General features: G+C 40.3%; 1 protein-coding gene across 1 annotated transcript in view; it reads left to right on the top strand.

Annotated features, from left to right (window-relative positions):
* Positions 1-5,499: 5,499 nt before the first annotated feature.
* The window catches only part of DYSF (dysferlin), a 112,200-nt gene continuing 105,113 nt past the window's right edge, over positions 5,500-12,586 (top strand). Inside the window, exons 1-2 of the mRNA XM_072406682.1 lie at positions 5,500-6,064; positions 6,224-6,644. Coding sequence (XP_072262783.1) covers positions 6,557-6,644 — 88 coding nt within the window. The 5' untranslated portion in view covers positions 5,500-6,064; positions 6,224-6,556. The remainder of the gene's footprint in view (positions 6,065-6,223; positions 6,645-12,586) is intronic.

Below are 12,586 nucleotides of genomic sequence, written 5' to 3'. Positions count from 1 at the left end.
AAAGGTACACTATATCCATGGCCATTTGAAAAAGTGACCATAAAACCTTGGTGATTTCAGTGAGGAACAAAGGGAGAGGTTCCATTAAGATATAAAGGTAATGGAAGAAAGGTATCAGATGGGATAGACTCATGATGGCAGACTACTGCTGGAGCCTTCAGCAAGATTTATAAATATACTGACTATAGAATATATTGACATTAAGTATTTCAAAAATTTATTGTGTATACACAGGCATATGTAGTTTAATTTTGTTTAATTTTCATTACTTTTCTATGAGGTTATTATTGAGGTCATTATTTCAAAAACTAGTGCCAATCTATCAAAACCAATACCATATTTGGAATCTGTGCATCAAACAACCTAAAATGGCTTTAATCTGGCAAGAAAATGTTCACCAGTGTAATAGGTATTAAGTTTTAAAACTTCTTTGACATATGCATGGACACTTTATGACCAAATGATGGATACTTATGTGTTTTTTTTACACCTACCCATGTTGTAAATGTGACAGTGTGCAGGAGGCTCATTTCTGTTCCAACATGACAGAGAATATTGGCTTTGAGTCCTGATGTGAGCCAAGGTAATGTACCTGATTTAATGAATTTTTCAAAATGGACACAAATACTCTCTGATATACTGCAAGTTTCTGTTGAAGGGCTGTGAAGGGGAAGCAGTGTTAAATCATGCCGATGGCTGTGGTGTATTCAATGATCGCTCCTTTCAAGTTTCTTTCAGTGGTAATTTCTCCTCTCCCACTCTCCTCCCTGTTGGTGTTCCCCAAGGGTCAGTCCTTGGACCGGTTCTCTTTTCTCGGTAGTCTCATATCCTCCTTTGGCTTACATTACCATCTGTATGCTGATGACACTCTGTCCCCCCCTGACCTGTCTCCCTCAGTCCTGGATAAGATTTCATGCTGTCTGTCAGCCATCTCATTATGGATATCTGACAGATTTCTGAAACTGCTTGGATAAAACAGAACTCATCATCTTCCCCACCCTCAAATTCCAGATCTCCCCCAGATATATTTTTAATTTTTTTAATGCTAATAACATTTATTCGTCGCTCCCCTCAAGCACGTCTTGGCGTCAAGCCCTGTCCTTTAACCCCCATATTCAGAATTGCAGACAATATGATTTTTGATATGCATATTGCATTGTTTTGAAAATTGACCGATCAACCTGCAGCTACAGAGAGGTTGATTTTCAGGTATATGCTTTTTACATACAAAGGTCCAGTTTCTTACTTCTCTACTCAATAATGACACGGCCATTCCCTATGAGCCCAGACTGTCATTTACTTGCTCTTTAGGCGGTGCGACATCAGGTAGATTAGATTTACAGTACTCCAGGACTACTAGATTGAGCAAGCACCCATGCATTACATATAGTCCAGGGAGACTAGGAAGAATGTGCATCCTCCCCCTAACCTTGGAAGAGGAAGCTGCAGCTATGTCACCGGACCAGCTAAAAGACTTCAGGTATTCTTATATCTTTGTGGAAGTACTCTGGATGGGGAAGTTAAATGCCGGGGTTTCATTTTACTCTAGAATGTTGGGCATAAAAGCCAGACTGACCTTTATTTGCATAAATTCAGAAAAAGCAGCTCCTTGTTCACAATCTACCAATCCTTAGTGCCTGGATTAGCTTCTTTTTTTCAGACTTGCATCGTTTTTGGTAATCCTGCCTGTAATATACTTCCTGTCCAAGAATGACAGCTCTCCCGCTCTACTGTATCTATAGATAATTGGCGTTGTGCTCCAGGATGGGAAGTGGTTTTAGTATTACAGAATCCCCCTCTTTCTTTATCACAATAATACGATGGTTGGGGACTGTTCTTTAGCCTTCAGGAACATAATGTACAATGCTAACTGACAACCTTGTAACACGTAAAAGGGGAAAAGGGGAAACGACGTACTCAACTTTCAGATTAGGCAGGGAGTTTCTGGCATAACTATACATAAAAACATTATTTTTGTTTCTGATAACATACAAAATTTACATAACAAATTAATGATAAAACCTTTAATACATGGATCACAATATATCATACATAACAAAAGAGTTAACAGACTATAATCAACATTACCAATGCATTTTGCGGTATCCACCACTTCTTCAGGGGATTTGATAGAACAACATATATACCGTATTTTTTGCCGTATAAGACGCACTTTTTCTTTCCCAAAACTGGGGGGGAAAAGTTGGTGCGTCTTATACGACAAATGTGTTATAAAATAATTAAAATAAGATACTCACCCGATACCCGATCCTGCGTGTGAGGCACAGAGTGATCAGAAAGGGAATTTGAATGGCACATGAGTGATCAGAAGGGGAATACCGGTATGAATGGCACATGAGTGATCAGAATCTCTTTTTTCTAGATTTTCCTCCTTTAAAATTGGATGCGTCTTATATTCCGGAGCGTCTTATACGGCGAAAAATACGGTAAGTTTCCAAAAGCCAAGACGGTGTTAAAATCCAAGTCTATACATTGGTATATACAGGACGGATGTGATGCCTGACAATGGTTAAATGCCAACAAAATCAGGTCTGTGTATTATTCCCAAGGGTACATCAATACGTTTGTATTGATGTAAACAACAGACACTGATCTCAGTCTCTAACCAGGTGTCATGATGGATTCACCAAACAGTCATGATATCTACATTTAGGTCCATAAATATTTGGACAGAGACATCTTTTTTCTACTTTTGGTTCTGTACATTACCACAATTAATTTTAAATGAAACAACTCAGATGAAGTTGAAATGCAGACTCAGCTTTAATTCAGTGGGATGAACAAAATGATTGCATAAAAATGTGAGATACTAAAGCCTTTTTTTAACACAACCACTTCATTTCAGGGTTTCAAAAGTAATCAGACAAATTAAAAAGCTGAAAATAAAATGTTCATTTCTAATACTTGGTTGAAAACCCTTTGCTGGCAATGACAGCCTGTAGTCTTGAACCCATGGAAAGAACTTTAAATTGGGTGGATTCCTTGAACCAATCCCAGGCAGACCATATCAACTTATATTGTTCCCACTTGTTGTCCTCCTCCGCCACAAGCCTTTCCAGGTGCTGTATCTTTTCTAGTTCTGTAAACCAATCTTTCATGGTGGATGCCGTGGTCTGTTTCCATTTTCTGGGAATAACTGACCTAGCAGCCGTAAGAAAATGTCTCAAAACATCTCTCTTGTTAGCCTTTATAGACCCTGGGAGGATAGATAACAAGGCTACCTGAGGGGTAATCCTCAAGTTAGATCCAGTTACCCTGTTATATATATCCACTATCTGAGACCACAGCTTACGAATATTGGAGCAATCCCACCAAATATGTAACATTGTACCTTGATGGGTATGGCAACGCCAACATCCAGCAGAGATACCATATGGATATAATTTTATAATTGGTCTCTTGAGCCTTACAAGGCAGTGACATTTTGTGAGTTAAGATAAACGCTTTTTCCCAGTCTAACGGAGAAATAGCCTCTCCCAATTCCTTTTCCCAGTACCTTGTGTAGGTGGGAGCGTTGTTAGTATGAAATTTAATCAGGATCTCATAAATCTGTGATATCACATGGATTGGTCTGTCTGGTGAACATAGTACAGTTTCAAAAGCCGTGAGGTTCCTCCGTGTGGGATACATGGCTAAAAAGGTTGAGATAAAAGAGGACATTTGGTTATATTGTAACCACGCTGAGGGGAGCCTCTGCACCCTGGCGCCAAACGAAGAGAACGGCGTAATTCTTCCATTTACATCCAGGTCTTTTGGCGTTGCTGAGTTCACCAGTGCTTTGTGTCTTTCTCGTGATGTACCAAACTGTAGATTTTGCCACTCCTAATATTGTAGCAATTTCTCGGTTGCTTTTTTTTTTTCTGTTTTTGCAGCTTAAGGATGGCTTGTTTCACCTGCATGGAGAGCTCCTTTGACCGCATATTGTCAAAATCTTCCACATTCAAGCACCCCCCCCAAATCAACTCCAGGCCTATTATCTGCTTAATTGATAATGACATAATGAAGGAATTGCCCACACCAGCCCATGAAATAGCCTTTGAGTCATTTGTCCAATTACTTTTGAGGCCCTGAAATGAAGTGATTGTGTAAAAAAGGCTTTTTAATTCTCACATGTTTTTGCAATCTTTTTGTTCAACCCACTGAATTAAAGCTGAAAGTCTGCAGTTCAGCTGCATCTGAGTTCTTTCATTTAACATTAATTGTGGTAATGTACAGAACCAAAATTAGAAAAAAAAAGTTGTCCCTGTCCAAATATTTGTGGACTTAACTGTATATATATACATGCATATATGATGTTCTGCTATCAAAACCTGAAGAAGTGGTTATCATGAAACGCGTTGGGTCTGTTAATTATAGTCTGTTAGCTCTTTTGCTATGTATGAAGTATTGTATTGTATTCAAGGTTTTATTGTTAATTTGTTATGTATATTTTGTATGTTATCAGAAATTAAAATAATGGTTATTATATATAGTTATACCAGCAACTCCCTGCTGAAGGTTGAGTAGGACTGGATGTTTTGTGGGATATGGCATTCTCTGATATAATATATTAATATAAAAAAGGGGGTTTTGTCTGTTTTACTAGTACTTTTAACTGGAAGCAGGAGGGTTTCGGCTCACAAGTTTTCTAATGTGACCCAAGTACTTTTTCAGTGGTTTATTTAACAGGCCAACAGGTAGCAAATCTGAGTTCCATGCTGGGGTTTACATACACCTTAGATTTTCTTAGAGGCATTTCGGCATGTGGATTGCAAAGACAACCGGCTGAGGTTCAAACCGAGCATCAGTATGGGGAAGAAAGGTGATATAAGTGACTTTGATGGTTGTTGGTGCCAGGTGGGCTGACCTGAGTATTTCAGAAACTCGATCTGCTGGGATTTTTATCCACAGCCATCTCTGGGGTTTACAAAGAATATTCCATGAAGGGAAAATATCCACTTAGTAGCAGTTGGGGGCAAATTCCTTGTTGATGCCAAAGGTCAGAGGAAAATGGCCAGGCTGGTTCCAGCTGATAGAAAGGCAACACTAACTCTAAAAAACCACCTGTTACAACCAGAAGAACATCTGTGAATGCAAAACATGTCCAATCTTGAAGCAGATGGGCTACAGCAGCAGATCACACTGGAGTGCCACTCTAGTCAATAGAACCGACTCCTGAGGCTACAGTTCACACGTTCAGTTACTGGAAAAACATTGCCTGGTCTGAAAGATCTTGATTTGCATTTAGACAGTAGGGTCATCTTGCTTTCAATGTCCTGTATCAATGATTCAGGCTGGTGGTGGTGATACCCTGGTGTGGGGGTAATTTCTTTGCACATGGTGGGACCCTTGGACTAGGTACACACGTCAGATGATTCTCGTCTAATAGTCGCCTCAGGGCTGATTTCCGACAAGAATCTGGCCTGTATACAGCGCTCATTGTTCATGGATCCGATCAGGCAGATTGATAAATAACTGTAATGAAAGTGGAGTGGAGAGAGTGCAGCGGGATGCCACTCCGCCATTTTCTCCCTTCCCTCTACATAGACCAGAACAGTGATGTATGTACAGCGCTTGTTCATTCATCGTTCAGTTTTTTGTCGTTGGAAAGGATCGTGAAAGATCCTTTTCAACCACAATTATTACCCAGCCTTAGTACCAACCAAGCCTCATTTAAATACCACAGTATTATTGCTAACCATGTCCATCTCTTTATGCCCGCAGTGTACCGATCTTCCGATGGCTACTTCCAGCAGGATGACGTTCCATATCACAAAGATCAAATCATCTCGGATTTGTTTCTTGAGCATAAAAATGAGTTCACCGGGATCAAATGGCTTCCACAGTCACCAGACCTCCATCCAACAGAGCACTATTAGGATGTGGTGTAATGGGAGATTCTCATCGTGGATCTGGAGCCACTGCTATCAGACAAAAATGGAACTCAAATCCTTGAGTAATGTTTCCAACCTTGGTGTGTCTATGCCATGAAGAGTCATGGCAGTTCTGAGGGCAAAAGGAGGTCCAACATGGAACCAGCACGGTGTACCTAATAAAGTGGCCGGTGAGTATATATATATATATATATATATTTATATTTATATTTACATATATATATATCATAGCAAATTTTAAAAAAATTTACAGACTATGCATTTTTTATTTTAAGTTGTGTCGATTTCTCTGGTTGAAGATGTTGAGTTTCCTATATTATTCTTTGCAGATCAGACAAATCTACATGCATATATTAGGAAAAACCAAAAAAAATGAAGAACTGATGATTTTCCTGATTCACTCGCACATTAAAGTTGTAAATCAAAGTGCCTGACTTGGATATTTGCAAGAAAAGCTCTGATGCCCAATTAGCATTGGCTGGGCAGACGTCAGTGTGACTAGCACAAGTGTCACTGCTCTGTCAGTTGGTAGGTTGGGGCTTTGAACAGCCGGCTGTGTGTGTGTCAGCACTCAGTGTAGAGAGCTCAGCTGTCCAGGAGGAAAGGAGAGGGTGCTGTCAGTAACTTGCAGGAGGGTGCACCACCCAGCCTCAGCAGCAGCAATGCTTCGAGTCTTCATTCTCCATGCAGAAAATGTGCAGACCCCAGACACCGACATCAGTGACACCTACTGCTCTGTGATTTTCCAGGGTAAGTTATGCTATAGGATGGAGGGGCAGCATGCTTTGTGTTCAGGCCAGGGTGGGGGTAGTAGGCATGACAGTGCAATGACAGCTGCTGGTATTTTGGGAAAGTACAGGAATATCCTATGATACCCAGCAGGGCCAATACAAATCTGGGGCCTTGTTGCGTACTGAATAATTTATTAAAGCTTTTAAATGAACAAAGATATTAAATATGGTGTATGAAAGGGTTCCCTTTAATAAATCTCATTGCAAGTGTAAATGCTCTTTTTGTCTAGATCAGTGTTTCTTAACCAAGGTTCCTCCGTAGGTTGCTAGGGGTACCTTAGGAATGAGCATTCTGTACCTCTCAGGACAGTTTAACTGACACCAATGATCTTTTTGGCTATCTGTAAGGGTGACATTCTTTCCAATGGTCAGCAATGTGAGAGCAATATAAAAAGTATTCTTCCCATTGACTACAATGCTAATATACTGTGATCTGTGGATTTATAGAAGGGGTTTCTCAACACCTGAAAGTTTTTTCAAGGGTTCCCCTATAGTATTAGATTGAGTAAACCCGATCTAGGGGGTCATAAATATGGTGAAAACTCTATTCTTTGCAGGCTTCCTTCTCATTGTTCGACCACCCTCAAAAATCTGCTAATATTTGTTGCTCAGATTATCACATACAGAGCATGACTATGAGTTCAGGAACAAAAACATTATGATTTATTTATGATAAGTCATGTTGGTTAATATTGATGATATTGATTGTTTGGAGGAGGGGAAGGTATTCTAATGTGACCCAAGTACTTTTTCAGTGGTTTATTTAACAGGCCAACAGGTAGCAAATCTGAGTTCCATGCTGGGGTTTACATACACCTTCGATTTTCCTAGAGGCATTTCGGCATGTGGATTGCAAAGACAACCGGCTGAGGTTCAAACCAAGCATCAGCATGGGGAATAAAAGTGATATAAGTGACTTTGATGGTTGTTGGTGCCAGGTGGGCTGGTCTGGGTATTTCAGAAACTTGATCTGATGGGAATTTTATCCACAGCCATCTCTGGGGTTTACAGAGAATATTCCAAAAAGGTAAAATATCCACTTAGTGGCAGTTGGGTGCAAGTTCCTTGTTGATGCCAAAGGTCAGAGGAGAATGGCCAGGCTGGTTCCAGCTAATAGAAAGGCAACACTAAATCAAAAAAACCACCTGTTACAACTAGAAGAACATCTGTGAATGCAAAACATGTCCAATCTTAAAGCAGATGGGCTTCAGCAGCAGATCACACTGGAGTGCCACTCCAGTCAATAGAACAGACTCCTGAGGCTACAGTTCACATATTCAGTGACTGGAAAAACATTGCCTGGTCTGAAAAGTCTTGATTTGCATTAAGACAGTATGTCCTGTATCAATGGTTCAGGCTGGTGGTGGTGATACCCCAGTGTGGGGGTAATTTCTTTGCACATGGTGGGACCCTTGGACTAGGTACACACATCAGATGTTTCTCGTCTAAAATTCGCCTTGGGGTTGATTTCGGACAAGAGTCTGGCCTGTAGATTCTCATCGTGGATCTGGAGCCACTGCTATCATACGAAAATGGAACTCAAATCCTTGAGTAATGTTTCCAACCTTGGTGTGTCTATGCCATGAAGAGTCATGGCAGTTCTAAGGGCAAAAGGAGGTCCAACATGGAACCAGCACGGTGTACCTAATAAAGTGGCTGGTGAGTATATATATATATATATATATATATATATATATATATATATCATAGCAAATTTTAAAAAAATCTACAGACTATGCATTTTTTATTCTAAGTTGTGTCGATTTCTCTGGTTGAAGATGCTGAGTTTCCTATATTATTCTTTGCAGATCAAACAAGTCTACATACATATATTTGGAAAAACAAAAAAAATGAAGAATTGATGATTTTCCTGATTCACTCGCACATTAAAGTTGTAAATCAAAGTGCCTGACTTGGATATTTGCAAGAAAAGCTCTGATGCCCAATTAGCATTCATGTATGGTTCAGGGTTGTGATTTAGACTGCTGGAACCAAAAGATCAGCTTTACCTCCAGGTAACTGGCATTCCAAAGAATGAGATCAGCAATGGCAGCTTACAAAATCTTAGTGGTCAGTCAATTACAAGTAATATCTGATTCAATGATTAGGTAATGCAGATCATGTATTAGGATAGGTTGCCTTTAAAGTGAACATGTGGCAGCACGGTGTGGTTAGCACTCAGGTTTTTGCAGCACTAGATTACAGGTTCAAATCTTGGCCAGGACACTATCTGCATGGAGTTTGCAGGTTCTCCCCGTGTCTGTGTGGGTTTCCTCCGGGTACTCCGGTTTCCTCCCACATACTAAAAAACATGCAGTTGGGTTACTTGGCTTCCTCCCAAATTGACCTTTGACTGAGCTTATGGCATATGACCATGGTAGGGACATTAGATTGTGGATGACAGTTAGTGACATGACTAAAGACATTGTACTGCACTGCTTAATATGTCGGCACAATAATAAAGATTGACAATCGAAAATCCGGTTATTGATAATCCATATCCTTTAGTTTCCTGGCATGAATTTCAAATCGCATTTTCAATACTGCATTACAATACAGGGACTGCAGTACACCATTTGGTCACTAATGTTTTCATGGCGCTGTTAGGTCTTGCTAAACAAAATACAGGTTAAGATGTCCCTGCTGCCTGCTCCCTGGAACTGTGCCAGATGTCGGCGGTGCTGCGAAAGGAAGGCTGCTTGTGTGTGGAGGTATGTATAAAAAAAAAATCCGGAATTTTCCAAAATCCGGCCGACCTAAGGTCTGGAGGTTGCCGGATTTTTAAATGTCAACCTGTAATGTGATTTGTCCATGCAAAATACCAGGTTCACTTTAGCTTAGCACTACTTTCTACTTTACCCCACCACTCCCATCACCTTCTGCGAGAAAGCCACAAGCTGGAGTCATAGATAACAACACTATGAACTTGATTAGCCCAGCACTATTGCATGACCCAGTCCCTGGAAGTACTGGATTATTGCTTTGACTTCCAATGCTGAGCAGAGCACATGGTGAATGATGATTCACCATGATTGATTATTCATGATGAATAGTTAAACGTTTTTACATTTAGGGTATTTAGCTATGAAAAGGACATAGGTTATCATTATGATTTTTAAAGCCTATAGCCCAAATGTTTATCTTTCATTTTTGATAATGATTAGAAAACCTGTTTATTTTGTGCTTCTCTCAGAAAAGAGTGTAGCAGCAATGAAAATAAACCCAGAGGGGGTTCTGACCCATTCACACTCTACTTCAATATACCAAATATTTGTCCTATAAATACTGTAAAGCATCACCATAGTTTTGCAGACCTTTAACCCTATTACTCTAATTGCCCCCCCAAAAAAAACTCTTTACCCAGTCTCTGCCCTTGAAGGATCTTCCATCCTGTAATATATGACCAGTTATAAAATGGCAAACACCAATAAAAGGAAGGCTTATGAGAGAATCATACAGAATTCCAGTGGCATTCTGAAAGCCCCAGGCTGTCATGCTCAAGTCCGAGACATGAAATTAGTATAAAAAGGGTTTATCTCCAACCTTTCAGATGTGTTTTAGTTCCAGATAAATTACCTAAGGCAGCTAGCCAGAAAGCCCAAAGTACAACTATGTGACACTTTAGGTACAAGATCAGCAGTGGCAACTTACCAGTCATTGTCTATTACCAATATCTCATCTCAACATGGCAAGAAGGAATCATAACTTAGTCACTCTGCTGCCCCATTTTTTTTTTTTTTTATGTGGCATTGTGTTGTAATCAGATTTAGCGTATGCTAAAGGAAGGCATGTGGTGCCTTGCTGTCTGGCCACACATGTGCATTAACCTATCTGTGTGGGTTGACCTTAGCTAGCCCTGGCTGGAGGCCTTACCTAACCATACCTCACCATCCTACATATGGCCGGCAGTGTAGAGGTCATTAGGGTCCATGTCTACATTAAAACCAAGAGACAGCTGATTGGATTGATACCAGCCGGTTCCTGGAGATTATTAGAAAAAGGAGTTTGATGACCTGCATTATTCTATGTACCATGGAAGAAAAGATGTTCTACTTACAAAAAAAATGAGAAAAATGTATCTTTTCAATAATTTTTTTACCAATAATATCAAACGATGTAATGGTTTGTTGGTAGGTACCGTCAGAAGCTGCTTTTCCCCCTATTAGCACAACTGGGGTTGACTCACCCAAACCATAAGATTTCCACCAACATATTTCACATTTGATATGAAGTTCTACTCTCGAAAAGTTGTGTTTGGTTTGAGCCAACCAAGTCACTGTGGCCAGACAACTTTATTAAATTCATGGCTAGTAGGCTTGGTATGTTCTATGGAAAACCAGGTTTATGTCCAGGTTTTATTCGGGGCAACCTCTTTGTAATTGTGTACCAATGACACCAAGAGTACGATAGTTACCATCAGATTCTATGATGAAATTTTGAGGTTGAGTATCAAATGGTGTGCTCTTGGGTTGGGGTCCTGGCCAATCCCAGACAAATTAGACATCCACAATCCTCTTTCTTAAACCTTAGGTAGCTCTTTTGGTCTTGGCATGATGGCACTCACACACACTAGTGGCAAAGAGAACACCAGACCCTTCATATTTGATGTTTAAATATGGTAGGTTCCACCCTCATACCTCCTAAGGAGGTTCTTATTGGAACCCAATCCGAAGTCCTGATTCCGATGATATACATTGTGAACATTGCGAGGTCACATCATGTAAACGCAGTGTTAGAATAAAGATCTAATGTTTGCCTTGTGAAGTATACTGTATTGAAGAACATTAATAATTTCCATGAAGCAACCACATGATTGGGTGTGAATAGAACTAATAGGCCTGATTTTGATCTTTGTGGTGAGCATCTCTTAAGTAAGGAAACCTTTCATTTTGAATGAACTTTTAATGCATTACAACAAATTGTCTAATGCACTTTTTTTTCCCCACACACCACAATGCTCAGAAGATTGTCATTGTATTTCATAGGATATAAGCATTGCTATATAAAGGAGAACTCTAAGACCAGTGGTGGCCATAGCCAACAGTGGGCTGCAGTGCAGAACTGACTTGGAGCTGCCTCTTGTGGCTGAGGAGGGTACAGTGCATACTTTGCACCTCCCTATGTCAGTGACTATCTAGGAGTGTACTCTGGACACATCCTTCCTACTTCTGCTCCTGGTCAGATATAGGGATGATGGGAGGTGGAGGTTGTCTTCTGACTTCAACAACCTGGGGAAAGTTTAATGCGACATGTCATGGCAATAAATAAGAATATCTACGCATTGCTTAATCCCCCAGACCCTTGATCAGCCCCAACTGATGTTGCCCTCTTGAGACCTCAACTCCCCATCATCCCTCAAAATGAGCATCTCTTCTCAGACTTCCTGTGTAATATGAGATTTTCATCACATGACTAGAAACAGGAAGTGGAGATAGATTTCCCATGCTATTCGAAGGGGCAATACCGGTATCTAGTGCTGGAGCAAGCATTCATTCACCCTGCATTGGTGCATGGGACCAGGTAATCAAGCAGGCCTGATACAACCTTTGCGATATGTGTAGAGATATACATGTCAATGTGTAACTTTGCATCTTGTCAATTAAAAGATTACAGTATAGTACATTGGTACATCAACACCCAATCCTAAAATCTAATACAAGCTTTACTAATTCATCTCTTTGCAGTTCTCTTCATTGGCTTCCATTTCACCTTAGAATCAAATTCAAACGCCTGTGCTTTGCCTTCAAATCCCTCCACAGTTCTTGTCTCACTTACCTTTCTAACCTGATAGAAAAAATACCCCCCCAGCCGCTCTCTCCGCTCCTCTAATGACCTACTAATGACTTCCTCACTCATAACCTCATCACACGCACGGCTCCAAGACTTTTCTAGAGCTGCCCC

Source organism: Pyxicephalus adspersus, chromosome 3, assembly GCF_032062135.1.
Source record: "Pyxicephalus adspersus chromosome 3, UCB_Pads_2.0, whole genome shotgun sequence".
In the NCBI taxonomy this organism is placed as follows: Eukaryota; Metazoa; Chordata; class Amphibia; order Anura; family Pyxicephalidae; genus Pyxicephalus; species Pyxicephalus adspersus.
This window is presented reverse-complemented; position numbering and strand designations above follow the sequence as displayed.